This window comes from Ursus americanus, chromosome 2, assembly GCF_024610735.1.
Source record: "Ursus americanus isolate L20-20 chromosome 2, mUrsAme1.1.p, whole genome shotgun sequence".
NCBI classification, from domain to species: domain Eukaryota; kingdom Metazoa; phylum Chordata; class Mammalia; order Carnivora; family Ursidae; genus Ursus; species Ursus americanus.
Genome location: NC_142128.1, coordinates 26,372,919 through 26,393,870, shown reverse-complemented (window position 1 = coordinate 26,393,870; position 20,952 = coordinate 26,372,919). Strand labels below are relative to the sequence as shown.

Below are 20,952 nucleotides of genomic sequence, written 5' to 3'. Positions count from 1 at the left end.
TGGCAAAAGTAAGAGGATGTCATTTCTAAGATTAGGTTACATTAAGACTCTGGCTTGCATCTTGCTCACCTGCCCACTCTGATAGAAACCATCCGCCATGTTGTGAGTTGCTCTATAGAGAAGCCCATGTGGTGAGAAACAGAGGAAGGTCACCAGCCAACATCCAGGAAGGAACGGAAGCTTCCAATCCAATGTATCTCACTGTAAGGAACTAAATCCTGCCAACCACTAACTATGCGAATAAGCTTGAGAACAGATCCTCCCCCAGATGAGCCTTAAGATGAGACTGCAGCCCCAGCCAATACCCTGACTGCAGCCTTGTCAGAGAACCTCAGCCAGAAGCAAGCAGCAAAGCTACGTCTGGGTTCTTGACCCACAGGAACTATGAGCTTAATAAATGTTGTTTTAAGTCACTGTATTTGTTATGCAACAGCAGATAACTAATACACTCTGAAAACAATAAATTCAACTAGAGCAGCACATGACGCCTCTACTTAAACACTATGTCCTCTGGGAAGCCTTTCAAAATCCTCCTCTCCAAGTTAGGTGACATATTTCTCACGTTTCCCTGTAAGACTATAAGCTACTTGAATCACCATATCATCAAAACTAACAGAGTGAGCACTTACTATTTTAGACCAGATTTTACTTAATTTTACAATCTCACTTAATCTTACAAACCTATGAAGCAGGTACTATGATTGCCCATATTTTATAGATGAAGAAACTGAGAATCAGAGGGGCCAAGTAACTTGCCAAGGCTTCAGCAATTACGTGGAAGTGCCAGGAAATCTGGCTCCAAAGTTTACATTTGTAATAATTATGCTTTATGGTTCTATGAATCTTGCCCAACTTCGCAAATGACTGGATTCAAACCGAGGTAGCTGAATATGAGATATTACCATCTCTAGACACCTTCTATCTTTAGGACAGTAAGTGGAATATGCCTCACCTGGAGTTCATCAGGCTCTGAACCACTACCTACCTGTAAACACTAAGCTGGCATTTTCAAGTTCTTCTTGGGGAACTTTGAAGCTGAAGGATTCATTGTAGAAAGGATCAATTGTGCCCCTTAAGAAGGATGTCTTCTTTGTTTTCACAAGCTTGAGTCCATGTACCAGCTGGATTTTCACAAAGGGGTCTGAGGATTGGACACAGAATTATAAAATGTTGGAGCTCATGAAACTCAAGCCATCCATCCATACAACTTCCAATCTATCTGATAACCCAACCACTTAACCCATCCTTTCCTCTCTCTTTTTTCCCAACAATCCATCCATCTTTCCATCCATCAGTCCAGGTGGATACCCCTCCTTTCATTCATCCGTTTTCCCATCCATCCATCTACTATCCATCCCTTTTTCCCCATCCAGCTGCTTATCTGTTCATCTCTTTCTCTCTTCCTCCACCCATCCAAGATTTATTGAGCTCCTCCCACGTGTCAGGCATTGTGTTCATTTTATAGATGAAGAAAGTGAAGACCCAAGAGAGGAAACGGTCTGCTTAAGATCAATCTAGTGGAAGGAAAGCCAGACCCAGAGCCTGCCCTGGTTTTCTGTCCCTAGAAATCCATATCATGTCAGTGAGCCCATAGCTCCATACATGGGAATATAGAGATGGCAGATTAATAACTATCAGTCTTAGATCACTTCACAGTTTACGAATTCATGTACATTATCTAATTTAATATTTGTTTAAACAACCCAGTGAGATGGATACTGTTGTTATCTCAATTTTTCCGAAGAAGAAATTGAGGCTGATGGAGGTTAAGTATCTTCCCCAAGGCCACATCATTTCTACGCGGTACAACGAGGACTTGGTTCCAGGCAGTTTGACTCCAGAACCTTTAATCATTTTATCATACTGCTTCTCCCATCGTGGTGAGTCTGAAACTCTCCAGCCTTAACACCATTCCCTCCACTGGCCCCTTCCCAACCTCTAGTTTTATAATGTGGGTTTTGAGAATGCAAGTTGTCTTCTAAAGGCAGCTGTCACTTTATAGCAAAAGTAATTTCTTTTTGCTGCTGTACTTGGAGGAGACAGTGGTTTCTCCACTGAGCTGAAGAGGTCCCAGAGACCCTGGCTACTTTCATGATAATATTCTCTGCTGTCATGGGAGAAGCTCCATACAGATGGAATGTAATCTTTTCCATTTCATGAAGTCGTGTTTGAATTGGTTTGCTATAAAGTAGGCACTTAAAATAGAACAGTCTTTCCAGAGCTGGAACAGTCAGGGCGTGCCCACCACTCCTGCAGACTGCAGACGGGAATGCGCGGTCCGTGCACATTACCGCCACCTGGAGCATGGCATCTCCATTGCAGGCACGGTATCTGGAAAGGCAGGTCTGCCTTGGGGGCTGCGTGTGCACAGAGGATGTAGAGGTCTGTAGTCATCACACGTGCTCTCAGTCAAATCCCCAATTCCAACGGGGTTACTGAGATACCATCATTCACCTGCCTCATCCTAAGAGCCATCTGATCTTTTGCCTCTTGCTCTAACATCCTAGTCCTAAATGCTCTTTGTTTATCCTTGCAGGGTTTTATTAATAGTATCCGGAATCCAGAAACAAAAAATTTGTCCCTGTGTCAAACAAACAGATGCCTCTTAAGGAAACGGGGGAATGTGGGGGCCTCACTGTACCTGAACCTTGGCTCACGTCTGTCTGAAGAAGTTGCTTGGCTCGAATGACATCAACATTCAGTCTCCCAGCGCTTGGGAGGTAATTCAGTGACAGAAGCAGCTCCCCCAGCTCAACTTCATTCTGCAGAGAAAAGAAATGGTCAGGAAATTGCTTTTTTCTTGTATTCCTTTCTGTACCTGCCATGCAGGAAAATGATCCCAGCAGCTCACAAATGGGCTTCTGTGGGTGGATCAGCTGATAGTGGGTGCCTCTTTCTTTGACTTCTTTTAGTCTCTGTCCCCCCATTATTCCATCTATCTCAGAAAGTTCTTGGGGCACCTGGGTGGCTCAGTCGGTTAAGCGTCCAACTCTGGATTTTGGCTCAGGTCATCATCTCAGGGTGGTGAGATCAAGCCCCAGGTCGGGCTCTGCGGTCAGTACGAAGTCTGCTCCAGATTCTCTCCCTCTCCCTCTGCCCCTCCCCCTACTCATGTTCTCTCTCTCTCTCTCTCTCTCTCTCTCGAATGGATAAAAAAAAATAAAAAAAATGTCTTTCTGCTCTTAGAATGCTAAACAGCAACAACAACATGCTAACAACAATGCATCAATAATGATAATATATACATGCTAGTCAAGTTCTGTGCTCAGCACTCTGTATGGAAGAGCTAGTTCAATCTTCATAACGCATCTGTAAGATGTTAGTATTACTCTTATTTAATAGATGAAACTGAGGATCAGAACAGTGAAATGACACGTCCAAGGCCACACAGCCCAAAAGTGGTAGCACTAGCATTTGGACCCAGGGAGGCTGACTCCAGATAATCTGACCACTATGCTCTTCTGCCTCCCAGCAGGGTAACTGGGAGGAGGATAACCGGGAGGCAGAATAGCAGAATACCCTGCAGAGCGGCCATGTGGCTGAGAAGTCTGTTCTCAACCTGCCGTCCAAAACGGCGCCCACGTGTCTAGTCTCATTGTGGCAACACGTATCCCTCATTAAAAAATACCCATTCCCTGGATGTCAACACTACCACACTGGTGGGAAATTCACCCAGAGCATGATTCCTTCCACACTTCCAAAAGTGCCTAGAAAACAGGAGGCCCCTACTTCTCTGTCTCATTTTTTTTTTAATTTTATTGTAAAAACTTGCAACCATGTACAAATTACACAGGCCAGTATAACACATCTCCATATACCTACCACCCAGGGGTAACAATTATCAGAATACTTCTCTTGCTAAAGGCTGCTTCATTGTGTCTTAGTCTGTACTTGTCTTGGTTCGTATACCAAAAATACCATAGACTGGGTGGCTTATAAACAACAGAAATTTCCTTCTCACAGCTCTGGAGGCTAGGAGTCCAAGATCAAGGTGCCAGCATGGTTGGGTGAGGGCAGTATTCTGGGTCACAGACTTCTCGTTGTGTCCTCACTTGGTGGGAGGGACCAGGGAGTGCTGTGGGACCCCGTATGTAAGGCGCTAACCCCATTCATGGGGATTCCATCATCATGACCTAATGACCTCCCAAAGGCCCTATCCTGTAACACCATCACATTGGACATTAGGATTCCAACATGAGAACTTTGGGGAGACACAAACATTCAGATCACAGCACATCAACACCCTGACTTGCAAAAAATTTTAGCTGAATATTTTAAACCACATCCCAGACATGATGTCATTTTACCTGGATATCCTTCAGAGTGTATCTCTAAATGATAAGGACATTAAAACAAATATTTTTAGTATGGGAAATTTCCAATCATATTCAAAAGAAGGCAGAAAAGTCCAAGGAAACTCACTCAGATTAAATAATTATCATCTCATGGCCAATCTTGATTTACCCATATCCTCGTTCAACTTCCCATATCATTTTGAAGTAATTCCCAGACAGCATATTATTTTTCTTTAATATTTTAGTATATATCTCTAAAAGAGCAGACGGATCTACGTATCTATCCTTTTAACCATCCACCAGCTATTCAATCTCCATCCACCCATCCACCATCCATCCTCTATCCATTCATTTATCCTTCCTTACTCCATCCATCCATCTATCCATCATCCACCCATCCATCCATCTACCCATCATTCACCCATCCATCCATCTACCCATCATTCACCCATCCATCCATCTACCCATCATCCACCCATCCATCCATCTACCCACCCACAATCTCTATCCATCCCTTTCGTTATCAGTCATCCCACCAAATCTATGACAAGCGCCAGCTCTAGAACAGAGCTTGACACGCAGTAGACTCGATAAACATGTGTTGACTGGATCCCCGGTCAAACCAAAAGATTTCTGTACAGAGTAAGCTAGTCCCCAAACAAGAAAACCATCTCACATAGTAACTCAAAGGTTGCAAACTGTCAGCCTGTAGATGTGTTTTATTTGGCCCACATCAAGTTTAAACATAATTACTTGGTAAGTATCATAAAATTCAAGAATCAAGATATCTCACACTTTCAAAAAAAATCTGGATTCCCCACCTTTCTTGAAAAACGAGAAGGTCCAGTAAAGCTGGGCTCACATTCCCATCTGGCAACATCTGGCCACACTGCATCCCCCAGATGGGACCTGCCTCCTTCATTTCATTAGGTCCCCATCTATCCTTCACCACTTTACATATGAATTTGCAGGTTTTTCAAGACAGAAATGGTCAACTCAGTGTCCTGAGTAATTGAGAAAGTTTGGAGCCTCTATACAGAGTTGCTAGGGTTTTCCCCCTTGTTCTTGAAGGCTTGGAAGATGTCATATCCTCAGGGCCTGACTCTGCAGACATATTTATCCTGAGACAAGAAATACCAAGAATTCTGCCGGCTCCTTCATATCCTTGTGGACTTAGAGCGAAGCCTTCCCTGCTTCTACAACTAACCAGAGGCTCGACTTATGATACAGCTTTACAGGTAGGGACCCTAACTTGTAATTCAGTCTGCTGACGTGGTAAAATAATGGATTTGGCAAACCTAGTGTCATGGAGGGTAGTTCATTTAGAGATGGATCCAACTGAGGAAAAAACAATATGGCAGGAAATCAGCCAACAGACATAATCCAGTGGTTCTCAAATGGGGACAATTTTGCCGCCACCACCACCAATGTCTAAAGACATTTTCGACCGTCAGAACTGAGGTGGGGGATGCTACTGGGACCTAGTGAGTGGAGGCCAGGGATGCTGTTCAACATCCTGCAAGGCAGTCTCCCAACCCCCAAAACAATGGATGATCCAGCCCAAAATGGCAACAGCGCTCAGCCTGAGAGCCGCGGGATAGAGAGAAAGGGGTGTAGATATCCTTTTACAATAGCAAAAAAAGTAAATATCCATTGACTCAATATTTCCATTTCCAGGTTCCAGTGGGAACCTACCCACTGATGTACCTCTCTGTGCATCACAATGTGTGCACTAGAATAATAAATACAGTATCATGACCTTGACAGAGTGACTGTGGGCCACGACGTGCAACGACTGGGGAGCAAGACAGTCCACGTCTTCATGGAACGTACATCCTGGTGGGGGAGACAAGAGAGTAAACAGACTAAAAGAGACACAAATGAGGTGATTTCAGATGTTAAGGACTAGGGAGAAAAACCCAGCAGGGCAGGGAGATGAGGGGCCTTTCTGGGGTGAGGGAAAAATTCTGTATCTTGATTATGGTGGTGCTGACATGGGTGCCAAAAATCAACTATTTAAAGTGTATGAATTTACTGTTTGCAAAAAACACCTAAATAAAGTTGATTAAAAAGTGGGGCGCCTGGGTGGCACAGCGGTTAAGCGTCTGCCTTCAGCTCGGGGCGTGATCCCGGCGTTCTGGGATCGAGCCCCACATCAGGCTCCTCCACTGGGAGCCTGCTTCTTCCTCTCCCACTCCCCCTGCTTGTGTTCCCTCTCTCGCTGGCTGTCTCTCTATGTCAAATTAATAAATAGAATCTTTAAAAAAAAAATAAAGTTGATTAAAAGGGATCCAAAGTAAGCAAATAGGACAGAATATTATTAGCACTTATCAAATCTGGGAGGTGGGTACCTGGGGGTTTATTATGTCAGAAATATTTCATTTAAAAACATTTTAAACATATTTTAAAAAATAAATATTAAAAAAGCAAGCATGAAAACTTAGGTAACAGAATGGTGACTGATAAGGCACACGTGGGGTCCGCCATGTCAGCTGGTGGTGGTCAAGGCCTCCCCAGAGTTGAGGTTTGAGGAAGGCCTGAAGGAAATGAGGTGGGGAGGGGGACACATGAGCATGGGGATGGGAAGAGGGAGAAATCCAGGAACACAGTGAAGGCCAGTGTGGCTGGAGTGTGCTAAAATGTGGGTTCTGGAAAGGTCCATGGGAGCTAGAGAAAGCTGTCCAGGGGCTGACCTGTGGGAGTGTGCCCATCCCCTGCCTTACAGGAGATGGTAAAAAAAGGAGTGAGGCCAGCTACCAAGCTCTCCTCGCCTAAGGGGGCCACAAGCCCTTTCCAGAGTGGAGAGAGTTGCTCTTTTCCTCCCCAGGGGGCCACTGACCAACCTTCAACAAGACAGCTGCCTGGTATCACCCCCTATTTTCCTCTTTCTAAGAAGATTGTTTTTCATCTCAAAGAAAGGGAAAGCTCTTTTCTTCCTCCTTCCCTCTGAGTGATACAAGCTGCTGCTCTCCTCAGCCCCACCCCACCCCCAACACAAGCCTATCAAGGTTTTCAGGATGTATTTTTCCAAGGGAAGCAGTCCCATTGATCCAGCCATTCTCTCCCTGGGCCTCGCCTTGGGAGTGATCAATTTGCAAGACCATTGTCTGGAACTCAGGGAACAGTTGGTAGAAATAAAAAAGAGGGCTGAGAAATATGTAAGGGTTCACTGATTTACTTAACAAATATTTATTCTACAGTTACTCAGTTCTAGGCACCAGGACATTATGATCCTAATAATTATGGCAAACTTTTATTGCAAAATCGCCATAGGCTAAGGCACTGACTCTGGCAGGCTAAGCCTGAATCTCATTTCTTCCCCTCAACAGCTCTAGAGGTTCCCATTTTACAGATGAAACAATTCAGGCTCAGAGAAGTCACAGGATGGCTCAAGATCACATTCTAAGTAAGGACAGGAGGCAAGTTCAGCCCATGCTTTAACTCTTATACCATGTTGCTGGTAATGAAAGCACAAGGCCACCAACAATTCAGTCTCTTGGTGGGGGGCAGGGAAGATATTTTTTAAAAAAATCAAAATTCCAGTGGCCTCACATGCACTAGGTTGGCTATAAAAACAACAACAACCAGAAAATAACAGGTGTTTGATGCAGAAGTGGAGAAACCGGAAGCCTGCGCCCAGTTGGGGGGATGGAAAATGGCGCAGCCGCTGTGCTCTATGGTCTGATGGCTGTTCCTCAAAAGGTTAAACCTAGAGTTACCATATGACCCAGCAATTCCTCTTTGTGGGATTTCTATTCTCCCAAGAGAATAGAAAAGCTTGTACATGAATGTTCACAGTTGCGCTATTCACAACAGCCGGAAGGTGGAAATGGGCCAAACATCCACCGTTGAGTGAATGGAGGCACACAAAGTAGGATATCCATACAATGGAATGTTACAAAAAGGAATGACCGTACTGATACACGTGCTACTGTATTGTGTAGCTAAACCTTGTTAACATTAGAGTAGGTGAAAGAAGCCAGACACAGAATCATATATGGTATGATTCCATTTCTGAGATATCCAGAAACAGCTCAATCTATAAAGACAGAAAGCAGATGAGTGGTTGCCAGGATCTGGCAGGAGCGGTGCTGGGGGATGGGGGGCAGATATGGGGAGTGATTGCTTAGCGGGAACAGGGTCTCCTTTGGAGTGATGAAAATATTCTGGGCAGGGGATGGTTCCATTGAGAATACGAAACGCCGCTGAACTGCACACTTCAAAATGGTTAGGCTGATGTGACATGAATTTCACCTCAATTAAAGCAAATTATGGGTTCTCAGTATTAATCAGCCACATAAACCTGACCTAGAGCAAGACGTAGTGAAACACAACCCAAGCTTGGGAGGGGCATGGTCAGGGAAGGCTTCACGGAGGAGGCATTTAAGTCTTTAACTAACTTTAAACTAACTTTTAACTAACCATATCATGGTGATCACTTCAAAATATATATGTGTATGAAACCATGACCCTGTATACCTTAAACTTACGTTTTATATGTCAACTATATCCCAATAAAACAAGGAAAGATGGAACAGAATAAGAGACGCTTTCATGGCAGTCCCATTACCCTTTGCTGTTCTGGTCCTGAAGTTCTTGATTTCCTAACATAAAATCCCAAGTAACTTACTATTAATAATAAAGCAGGCAAAGATGGTTAATCGTTTGGATTTCTACAATAAATCAGTGAGATTCTCCTTACAAATAACATTACCCTCACTCATTTGCAGTCTTGGTTTTCCAACATTGTTTTGTTTGTTTTTTAAATGGGAAAGACAATGCTGGCTTCACCCTTAGGCAGAACAGGTGTGTGTACTCTGGATGCCCCCAACCTCCATTCCAAATTAAAAAAGAGCAATACACTTTTTGGCAAGAATTTAATGTCTGATATTCACAAGTAACAGTGAAGTCATCACTATGGAAAAATTAAACCACTGCAGTTATCTTCAATGACTTACGATGAGAGGCTCCATATTTTTCAGGGCATAGGATCTCAAGATTGTATCTTAACCCAGGCCAGGAGAAAGGGGAGGGTTCTCGCTAAACTCAGGACCTTTGTCCCAGAATGTGTGACACGTCTGAACAACACCCACTCAGACATCAAAAACTGCAGCTCTAAATATGCTGAGGGCAAAAATGTTCCTGGAGGGTTCCTGAAGATAGCATCTTCTTTGTCCTTTTCCCTAGAAATAACCAAGGCTAAATTTAAAAGCTGACCAGTGGCCAGATGGTAAAGAACTTAGATTATGGGAATAGAAAAAGTAGGACCATCTAGTTTAGTAGCTCCCCAGTCTGCCCTTCCTCCCCCAAAAGAATCACGGAATTTATGGTGATCTTTGTGGGCACCCATTAAGTATTGGCCCCTTTAACCCAACATCAACCCAGGGGCAATTTTGTGCTCTACCCCCCACCTCTAGGGACATTGGCAATGTCTGGAGACATTTTTTTGTTGTTGCAAGTGGGGTGGGGGGTTTGCTACTGACATCTAGTGGGTGGAGGCCAGAGATGCTGTTAAAAATCCCACAAAGCGCAGGATACCTCCGCCCCCTCCATACAGAATGATCTGGCCCAAAATATCAGTAGTACTGAGGCTGAGAAAGCTTAACTAAGATTCTTTTCTTATCCATGACTCCAGCCTGAACAAATGTTAATAGCAACCAAGGACTTTGAATTTTTCTCCAATAGATAATGAGGAAAAGCCCATTCCCTAGCTCAGCTGAGCCTTTCTTGGGTCTTCCACAGACCAAAAGAGGCCACAGCACCAGCTGTACGCCCAAGATCAAGCTACAGTTCCATTCTTCCGCTTTCTCCTTGGGCCTTTCTTCTTCGCTGCACGCAGAAACCCAAGCACCCGATACAAAACCCCTCTCAGGAGTGGGCTCAGACGCCCCAGGAAGAATGGACTGCTTATTCTGGGAGCATCTCCAACTCTATGAAGTCTCCCTTCTCCCACCCAAATTTAGTCAGATAAGGTTTGGCATGTCAGAGCGAGAAGAATTTGGTCCAACACTCTAGGTTTATAAAAGAAAACTGAACCAGGACATTCTCTCACTTCCCTATGTAATAGCCTCCATCCGCCACTCTTAGAATGGAAGCCAATGTCTTTAGCTTTGTCTAGAGGCATCTGGCTGGCTCAGAACAGCATGAGACTCTTGATCTCAAGGCTGAGAGTTCAAGCCCCACGTTGGGTGTAGAGATTACTTAAATAAACTTAAAAAAAAAAAAAAAAGAAGTCCTTAGCCTCATCTACCACAAGATTTATTTGTCAGCCTCAGCACTATTTGGGGCTAGATCATTCTATGTTGTGGATGCAGTCCTGGCATCTCTGGCCTCTACCTAGTCGATGCCAAGAGCCTACCACCCCCAACTGTGACCACCCAAAATGTCTCTCTACATTGCCAAATATCCTCTGAGGGCAAAACCCCCAGTTGAGGGGCGCCTGGGTAGCACAGTTGTTAAGCGTCTGCCTTCGGCTCAGGGCGTGATCCCGGCGTTCCGGGATCAAGTCCCGCAGAGGGCTCCTCCGCTGCGAGCCTGCTTCTTCCTCTCCCACTCCCCCTGCTGTGTTCCCTCTCTCGCTGGCTGTCTCTCTGTCACATAAATAAATTTAAAAAATGTTTAAAAAAAAAAATCCCCCAGTTGAAAACCACTGATCTACCAGGATCTAAATAATTTGACCCCAGCCTCCATCTCAGACCTCATTCACCACCCCATCGGCCTCCTTTCTATTCCTTGAAAACACCAGACCATTCCTACTGTGGGGACTTGCACCTCCTCATCCCTCAGCCTGGGAATGGCCACTCAAATGTCACCTCCTCACCTATGCTTTCCCAGACTACCCCACTGAAAATCGCCCCCTGCCTCCCTCACTTTCGAATGCTTGTTTTCATCACCTGGTTTATTTCTTTCAAGGCACTCTGTCCTTACGTGATGTTTTCTTGCCCCTCCACGAAGGCAAAGACAGCATCCAACTTTCCACCACTACGTTCACAGCACGTCAAACAAATTCCATCCAGATGACCACGAGAACAGGCTATGCGGCCTCTACGTGGAGGCTCGCCACCACGTCACGGTCCAAAGAGGCGTCCCCCCTATGTCTGTTGCCTGCCCTATCCAACCTCAAGAGAACTGAAGCTGTATTGGGAGAAAAAACTGAGTTCCATTTCCACCTTTTCCCATTTTAACGCAATGTCACAAATAAACAGGCCTGGTTTCTTTTTCGAAGAGCCTGACGTGCTTAATTTGGTTGAACCACGTGGGGTGGGCTTGGGAGAACCGAAATAGACCCATCTGTAAATTACTCAAACGCATCCAGAAGCCACTCTACAAGCCCCCAGCAGCCGGCTTGTACAAATGCTGCTCCACTCTCCACCCAGACAAAAATCCTCTCTCTCCCAAAAGCCTTTGAAAACCGCTAAGTCCTAATCAATAAAAAGGAAATCAAAGAAAACCATTTGGGACAAAAGACACTTTCTGGGGAAAACAACAGCCTGGCTCTCCTCCTGATACACGTCCTTTGAAGCGCTTCGAAATGGCGCTCTGGCTCTCACGCGCCTAGCAGAGGGTCCTAGATGTGTGCACGCAACTTTTCATGAGGCCCGAACAAGGCTGCTCTTTGTTCTCACGGGTTTCAAGAAACCTTTTGTCTCTTAATTTACTGCATGAACAACATTAAAATAGGAATGGATTTTTAAAAAAGCAAAAATCCAACGATCATCCTAGCCACACTGCATCATGTTTCTAGTCTCCGTTGCCCCCACCCTGACACCTCTGGGATTCTTTTCGAGTCCTTGTTGATACACAAAAATATTATTTTCTAACTGCACTCACAACACTGGCAAATTCTGAACCAATCCTCAAACTTAAATAGACATGCTCATTTCTCATGTTACCACCTAGACATCATAACTGTCTTATTCATACATTCATTCATTCATTCTTAAGTTCTATGTCCAACGTGGGGCTTGAACTCGTGACCCCGAGATTAAGAGTCACATGCTCTACCCACTGAGCCAGGCAGGTGCCCTATTAAGTTTCATTTTTAATGAATACACAGAATATTCCATTAGGCTGAAATACGGTAATTTATTTTAACCATTTTCCTATTGCTAGGTACTTAGGTTATTTTTAATGACCTAAAATTGGGCACTTTGGCATTTTTCTTCTTTGAGATTACATCCCTCTTTTTATTTTTTTAAGAGTTTAATTTATTTGAGAGAGAGCACGAGAGACAGCACAAGCAAGGGGAGGGGCAGAGGGAGAGAAAGAAGCAGACTCCCCACAGAGCAAGGAGCCCAATGTGGGGCTTGATCCCAGGACCCTGGGATCATGACCCCAGCTGAAGGCAGACGCTTAACTGACTGAGCCACCCAGGTGCCCCAGACTTCACCCTTCTAATAAAACCCACTGACGGGATTATTGGGTCAAAGAATAGATCAAGACATATCAAAAATATAGAGATATTTTTCTGCTGCTCAATATGAATTCCCAGACCAGCCAAAAGGGGTGAACTAACTTGATGGCGACCAGCAGAAGGATAGAAGTCTCCCCACAAAGTCACCAGGACTGAATATTAATATTTTGACACACTAGCATGGGATCAGTGGGGCTGCTAAAGTATTTTTTTGTTTGTATTTCTTTGAATGAATATCTAGTCATATACCGAATACTGCATGTCCTCTTTTGCACAGAAATATTGACATTCTTTCTGGGTGAGTTCAATGCCCCTCTATATGCCTGCGGCATGCCCGACAATATACGTTTCAGGCTGGACTGTATCTGTCTGTTACGGTCAGGCATTTTATTTGTTCCTGTCCCCTGGATATCTTATTTTGGATTTAGTTTGTATTTCCCTGGCTGCTTTCATGTTCATCGGCCCTTTATACTTTCTCTTTTATGAAAACCCTGGTCATTTCTTTGTGTCCATTTTTCTATTCGGTATTTGTCTTTCTCCTATTAACTTACAAAAAGTTCTTTAAATATTATGGATACTAAATTACCCATCTGTTAAGTGTTGTTATGGGTTGAATTGTGCCCCCCCCATTCATGTTTAAGTCCCAACCCCCAGGACCTCAGAACATGACTTTATTTGGAAATAGCGTCCTTACAGGCGTAATTACTTAAGATGAAGTCATATGGCAGTAGGGTGGGCCTCTAATCCAATATGACCAGTGTCTTTATAAAAGAGAGAAATTTGGACACAGACATGCATATTAGTGAGAGAGCTATGTGAAGACTGAAGTTATGCTTCCGTAAGCCGTGGAACTATCAGAAACCAGGAGAGAGAACTGCAATAGATGCTTCCTAGAACCGTCAGAGGGAGCATGGTCCTGTGGACATCTGGATCTTGAACTGCTAGCCTCCAAAACTGTGAGAGAGTAAATTTCTGTTGTTTAAGCCACTCACCTCGGTTTTTAGTACTTTGTTACAACGGCCCCAGCAAACTAATACATGTGTACAGCAAATATATTTTCCCAGCTTGTAGCTTGTCTTTTACATTTTTTTAACCATATTTTCTGATGAGCAGAGTGTGTAATTTTAACATGGTAGAATGCACCCATCTTCTTCTTCCACCGTTTGCACTTTACAACTTTTTTATAAATGACTTGCTACACTCGGGTTGTAAAGATAGTCTCCTTTTTTTCCCTTCTAAAGGTTTGGCCTTTCAAGTCTAAGTCCTTGGACCATCTGGACTTGGTTTTGGTGTACGGTGTAAGGTAAGGCTCCGCTTTCACTTTTGAGGTAGTAACCATCTCTCCTCCTGTCTTTCTGCTCCGAGAGACAATGACCTCATTGACGGTAGTGATTTTACATTACTCTGTCCATCTCTCCAGGTACAGAACAGACTCTTGATGAATGCTGATGCACAGAAATGTTTGTTTTTATCCTGCAAATGAAGCTAGACCTTCCAGAGAAGATAGGAGAGAAGCTCAATCTTGGAGAGCAATGGGATGGAGAGTTTCTGTCTAGCACTCAATGGCCATCTAAATTCAGTCAATGTACTTCAGATCCACTCAAACATCTCAACAGTGAGATACTGATGCTATTGTAAATTGAACTCCCAGCGAACATCTTATTGCAAAGAGGTTTGTTCTAACAGAGATTGCTCCAGAAGATGCAATACTATCGACCCAAACTTGCAATGACAGCATGAAGCCTTATCTCCAGCTACCCAGTGTCTCGAACAAAGGACTAACAGTGAACACAAATGATGTTAGGGAGAGTCCCCCTCAAGTAGAAGGAGCAGTGGTCAGGATGGGCCAGGGCACTTATTGAAAGGGCTAAGGGATGGCTTTGGAGCCAGCAGGGCCCAGCCCCCAGACCTTTCTTCCCTCTACTCATTCCATTTCTGTGTAGAGTGTTCCCCTCTGCTTCTCTATGTTTCACCAACACCTACCCAACCTCAGATCCAGCCCGAGCGTCCCATGAGTAATTATTTACAGAGTATATCTACCACATGTGGCGCACAGGGCTGGCAAACAGTAGGTGCTCAATGATTATCCTGACTGTGCTAGACACAAAGGACACAGCAGTGAGGAGAACAGTTAAGGTCCCTGTAATGCAGCTCCTGATAGTAAGCATTATTTCATTAATATGTATGACTAATTAATACGAGATGACTTCATTAGCACTGTGGTGCGTGCTCTGAAGAATAACGGAGCGCTATGGGAACTGACCTTCCTAAGACTCCCCTGCAGAAGTCGGAACAGGGGTCAGAGGGCCAAGGAATAGACACGCGCAATAACCCAAATGGCCAATATGGACAAGGGAAGGGGGTAAAGGGGCTCGGGGCAGGGGATGGGTGCAGACCTGAGTCTGGGGCAGAAGACAGGTTGGCTCCTGCTTTGCTGCCAGGTAAGGAGTATGGACTTACCTGAGGATTTAGGTAGGGAGTCACCTAATTAGACATACTTTAAAGGATCTCTCTGGCTGCACCTCATTCCTCCTCTACTGGTTCAAGCCATCTCTCCTTCTGACTCCCTCTTCCACTCACACTGTACTTACCCGCTTCTCTGGCACCTCTCATACAAACTCTTTTATGAGGCTACTGGACTTTTCATGTACTATAATTTCTGTGGGGAGGGACTGCTGTTCTATGTTCTCGCACACCCCTCTTTTCTACCCTAGCATTTGGACATAGGGTAGTTGTTCTGCATTAGATTGTTTCCATCAAAAGACAGGTTGAAACCCTAACCCCTGATACCTGTGAATATGACCTTATTGGGACATGGGGATCTGGTCATCTGTAATCAAGGTAAGACAAGACCATATTGGCGTAGGGAGGGCCCTGGTGTCCTTATAAGACAGACACGGAGGAGAACATGCGTGATGATAGAAGCGGAAAGCCAGGTGATGAATCTAGAAGCCAAGGAGCACCAAGGACTGCCAGGCCACCAGAAGCCAGGAGAAGGGCATGGAACAGGATCTCCCTCAGTGCCTCCAGAACGGAACCAACTCCTGCCAACACCTTGATGTTGGACTTCCAGACTCCAGAACCGTGAGAGAATAAACCTCCTGCTGTGGTATGCCACCCAATTTGTGGGAACTTGTGACAGCAGCCCCAGGAAACTAACACGGTGGTGGATTAGGCAGAGGACTGAGGTCACAGACCTACATTCCAATGCCAGCTCCAGCACGTACTCACTGTGTGGCCTTGGACTTGCTGAACCTCTCTGGGCCTCATTACCTGTCTTCCTGGGGAAAACAGGGGATATAACAGACACCCCATGAAGTTCTATAGTAGAAAAGAGTTCTTCTTGAAATTCTTCTGTTGGTTGGCATGACTGTGCTCCCTCCTAGCTTCCCTCTTACTTCCTAGCTTCCGATTCTTTTTTTTTAAAGATTATTTATTTATTTATTTATTTGACAGAGAGAAAGAAAGAGAGAACAAGCAGCGGGAACAGCAGACAGAGGGACAGGGAGAAGCGGGCTCTCCGCTGAGCAGGGAGCCTGATGCGGGGCTCAATCCCAGGACCCCAGTCTCCTGACCTTAGCCAAAGGCAGACACGTAACCGACTGAGCCACCCAGGTGCCTCCTAGCTTCCAATTCTTGGTCTTCATTATTCTCATTCCCTTTCTTTTGCCCTTAAATGCTGTTTTCCCCAGAATTCAACTCCTGGTCATCCTTTCTTCTTACATTATCCAGTGTTTCTGGGCAACAGGCACGGGATTCGGAGTGCTTTCCTTTATTTTCCCATTTAATCTGCACCACAAGCCCCTGGAGAGGGACTATCATTATCCTCACTGTACCTATGAGTAACCTGAGACGGTGGATGGCCAAGGTGTGTGCCGGACAGGACAGCAAGCACGTGGCAGAGTCACCGTGTGACACAGTAAGAAATACATACTTGGTTTTTGTCCCCAGTTTCTGGCTTACAGCTCCTAAAACCCTTGGAATCTTTGGGGGAGGTAAGAGTGTCTTCTGGATGCTAATGAGATGACTAAGGGCTGAGGGTCCCCAGATAACTTCAGGAAGAAGGCTGGTTGCCAGAAAGACAAAGGCACAATTAGAGGGTTCAACTCTCTCAGCCCCAAACCCCATCCTCCGGGGAGGGGAGAGAGTGGAGAGTGAGTTCAATCTCCAATGGCCAATGATTTAATCAATCGTGCCTACGTAACAAAACTTCCATAAAAAAACTCCTAAATAACAGGGTTTAGAGAGCTTCTGAGTTAGTGAACACATCAAGGTGCTAGGAAGGTGGTGGATCCCGAGAGGGAATGGAAGCTCTGTGCCCCTCCCCCCAATACCTTGCCTTATGCTTCGCTTCCATTTGGCCGCTCCTGTGTCATAGCCTTTAAAATAAACTAAAAGTGTCTCCCTGAGTTTTGTAAGCAATTCTAGCAAATTATGGAACCTGAGGCAGAAGCCAAGAGAACCCCTGATTTATCACTGGGTTAATCAGAAATATGGGGACACCGTGGAACTTGTAATTGGCATCTGAAATGGGGCGGTCCGGTGAGACTGAGCCCTTCACCTGTGGGATCTAAGCTAACTCCAGCAGTGAGCATCAGAACTGAGCTAAGTTGTAGGACAGTCAGTTGGTATCTGGACAAATGGAGAATTTCAGGTGCCCCGAAAGTAAGGTTTTTTTGTAACAGGGCTTCTGAGTGCAGCCGACATAAGAAAGGAAAATAGTGGGGCACCTGAATGGCTCAGTCAGTTAAGCGTCTGCCTTCGGTTAAGGTCATGATACCAAGGTCCTGGGACCGAGTCCGCACTGGGCTCCCTGCTCAGCAGGGAGTCTGCTTCTCCCTCTCCTTCTGCCCCCTCCTCCCCGCTTGTGCGCTCTCTCTTTTGCTCTCAAATAAATAAAATCTTTTTTAAAAAACCCCACACTTTCTCTCAGTCTCAGGTTTTGGGGGACCCTATGGGCAGTATATGTTGTCTCTGTCTATTTGGCATCCCTCCCCACTTACTCTGGCATCAGAACCTCTTTGGCTGTGGTTTGGGTGGGGCTAAGCCTGGGCAGTTGACCCCGCCAGAGAAGTCCACGGAGCTCCGCTCAAGAAGGTCCCAGAGCTGCCCAGGTGCCTTGTGGTTTCATTCTTCCTTTGCTTCTATGAACTACTCCACTACCCTTCAGGACTGCCCTCTTTTTTCTCCCAGAAAGCCTGGTATGAATCCCAGCTCCACCATTTACTGTGTGAGCAAGTTCCCCAACTCCCCAGCCTTCATGGTCTTATCTGCGCAATGGGAGAGTAAGAACACCTATCAGGCAGAGTTGATGGAAGAATTAAATGGGTTAATAAACAGGAAGAGCTTAGAGCCCAGCATGTAGTAAGTGAATCTGTTATCATTTATCCTTTCCCTTAAGCTGGCCAGACTCAGTTCTGCTCCTGCCTGAACTGAAGACCTTTCCCTTAGGTCTTTCCCTTGGGTCCCTTAGGGCCCCACTCATTTTCACCTTGCATCCTAGTTATTGATGGCTATGACTGTTTCTCAGAGGCCACTCCAGGAAATGAGAAAGTACTGAGGTCCAGAGTCACCTCGGTTCAAGCCCTGACTCCACCACCATTTATTCCTTGAACATCTGAGGCAAGTCATTCACTGACGGGGACCTCTGTTTTCTAATGTGGAACATAGGGATGATCACTGTACCTCACAGGCTTGTAGGATTCAACAGGGTCATGTACGGAAAATGCTTCCCATGGTGTCAGAAAACAGGAACCATTGACAAACGCTATTTGTTATACTGAGAGTCTTGAAGGAAGGGACCGGGTCTCACGCTTGTCTGCAGCCCCAGAACCTACCATGGGAACAGGTTCAAGTCCATGGCGACAGCCCAGTGAAACCTTCCACCTCTCCTTCTCTGAGGAGAGCCCCAACATTTTCTCCCTGGGCCACCCAACCCACCAGCCACTCAAGAGCTCAAGCCTCATCTTCTCAACCCTACCTGGGGTTGACAGATTACTTGCTGGCAAATGTTGATTTAATCTCCTTGGTCAAACTGAGTCATAGTTCCTCGGCTAAGAAGACTTCAGCGCAATGATCATGGTAATGACAGACAGCAACACTTCCCTAGGGCTTACGTCAGTGCGCCTTAGCGGAGGACCTGGGCTGTGCTGGGCCAGTGTGAACACCACAGGCATTATTAGATGCCACCCTCACCACAACTCTTGAGGTCGAATTTGTTTTTCCTACCATTTTCCACGGAAGGAAGCTGAGCCTCAGCAAGACAGGGTAGAGGCCGGGAGCAGATGCCACACTTTGAATGCAGACTCCCCCATTCATGAACTACAGAGCCTTGGGCAAGTTCCTCAGACTTTCTGTGCCTCCATTTTTTAATTTAAAATTTTTAAAAGATTTTTTTAAAAAAGATTGTACTTATTTGAGAGACAGAGAGAGAGTGCGTGCGTGAGAATGAGTGCACAAGGGGGGGGAGGGGCAGAGGCAGAGGGAGAAGCAGGCTCCCCGCTGAGCAGGGAGCCCAATGAGGAGACTTAATTCCAGGACCCTGGCATCATGACCTGAGCCGAAAGCAGACGCTCAACTGCCCAACCGCCTGAGCCACCCAGGCAGCCCTAAGATTTTCTTTTTTTAAGTAATCTCTGCCCCCCATGTGGGGCTTGAACTCACAACCCTGAGATCAAGAGTTGCATGCTCTACCAACTGAGCCAGCCTCTGCCTCCGGTTTTTTATAAGATTTATTTATTGGACAGAGAGAGAGACACAGCGAGAGAGGGAACACCAGCAGGGGGAGTGGGAGAGGGAGAAGCAGCCTTCCCGCTAAGCAGGGAGCCCGATGCCAGGCTCGATTCCAGGATCCTGGGATCATGACCTCAGCCGAAGGCAGACGCTTAACGACTGAGCCACCCAGGCGCCCCTGCCTCCGGTTTTTTAAATGAAAACTGGAGATAACGATAGTCCCTGGGTGATTTTCAGATTTATATGGAAAGCCCTAAAACAAAGCTTGGTCTCCGGGACACACTCAGGAAGAGGCAGCAATTGTCATTCTCAGCAACAGAGAGTAACTGCCCAAGGTCGCACCACAGGAAGCGGCTGGGCTCATGCTGGCCTGAGGACTGTAGGTCTGCAGGGCCATCCTCTTGGTGTGGCACCACTGTATACATACGTCAAGGCCCTGCACTTTCAGCCTCAAGCGAACTAGCTCTCTGGTAGCCCACAAAAACACCCTGAGTAAGTACCACCACGATCAGTGATGTGCGGTGAAATATGTAACCCTCCAGGAGGGGAAAGGGCTCTGATTTATAGTATTTGTCAAGTTCGTACACAATGGCTGGCTTCAATGGGAAGTCAATCAGCTTGCGAAATGCCTGAAAATTTAAAATCAGCTCTGTGAGCCAGTGCAAGCTACCTCCAGCCCGCTATATAATCCTCATTTTATAGACAAAGAAGCTGAGGCTTGGAGATGATAAGGTAACTCTCTGGGGAGGGTATAAAAGCCAGGACTTAGGGGCGCCTGGGCGGCGCAGTTGTTGAGCGTCTGCCTTCGGCTCAGGGCGTGATCCCAGAGTTCTGGGATCAAGCCCCACATCAGGCTCCTCCACTGGGAGCCTGCTTCTTCCTCTCCCACTCCCCCTGCTTGTGTTCCCTCTCTCACCGGCTCTCTCTGTGTCAAATAAATAAATAAAATCTTAAAAAAAAAAAAAAAAAAAAAAGCCAGGACTTAAACCCAGGTCTGTATATTCCAGGGCCTGGGCTCTCAGCCACCACAGATCCCTTCCTGTGTGAGGTAAAACAGTGTGGCACAGAGGCAAGACTTCCCGCCTGGAAGTCAGGCGACCTTACTAGTCTCTGAAAGCTATCACTGAAAGCTGTGTGACCTTGGACGAGTCACTCAACTGCTCTGTGCTGTAGTCTTCTCATCTAGGAAACAGGCTTGGTCCAAATCATCTCTGGTTCCCCTTCTAGTTGACATTATAACTAGGAATCAAAAGTTCGTGTTGAGGTCTGAAATGTAAACTCTATCTCTATTTCAGGGGGAGGAAAACAAGAAGTACCACCTGAAAAGAAACTTCTAGTGAACGCTGGCTTCTAAGACTCTGACCTGAGCCCCGAGCTGGCTGCACAGTATTGCCAAACACCGATGCCCACCAAAACCTGGGCAGGAAACCCTTTTCACACACACAGAGGCCAGCATCCTACTGAAAGACTCAAGGCTGAGAGCAGCTCAGGAGAAGTTAAAGAGGAATGCTC

At 45.7% G+C, this 20,952-nt stretch overlaps 1 protein-coding gene across 5 annotated transcripts in view; it reads right to left on the bottom strand.

The window, feature by feature from the left end:
* The window catches only part of SYT17 (synaptotagmin 17), a 107,670-nt gene that overhangs the window by 28,499 nt on the left and 58,219 nt on the right, over nt 1-20,952 (bottom strand). For all 5 annotated transcript variants that reach the window (XM_087870169.1, XM_087870171.1, XM_045770890.2 and 2 more), the window contains 2 exons: nt 2,642-2,762; nt 986-1,141 (listed from right to left, as the gene is read on the bottom strand). In XM_087870169.1, the coding sequence (XP_087726295.1) occupies nt 986-1,141; nt 2,642-2,762 (277 nt within the window). The remainder of the gene's footprint in view (nt 1-985; nt 1,142-2,641; nt 2,763-20,952) is intronic.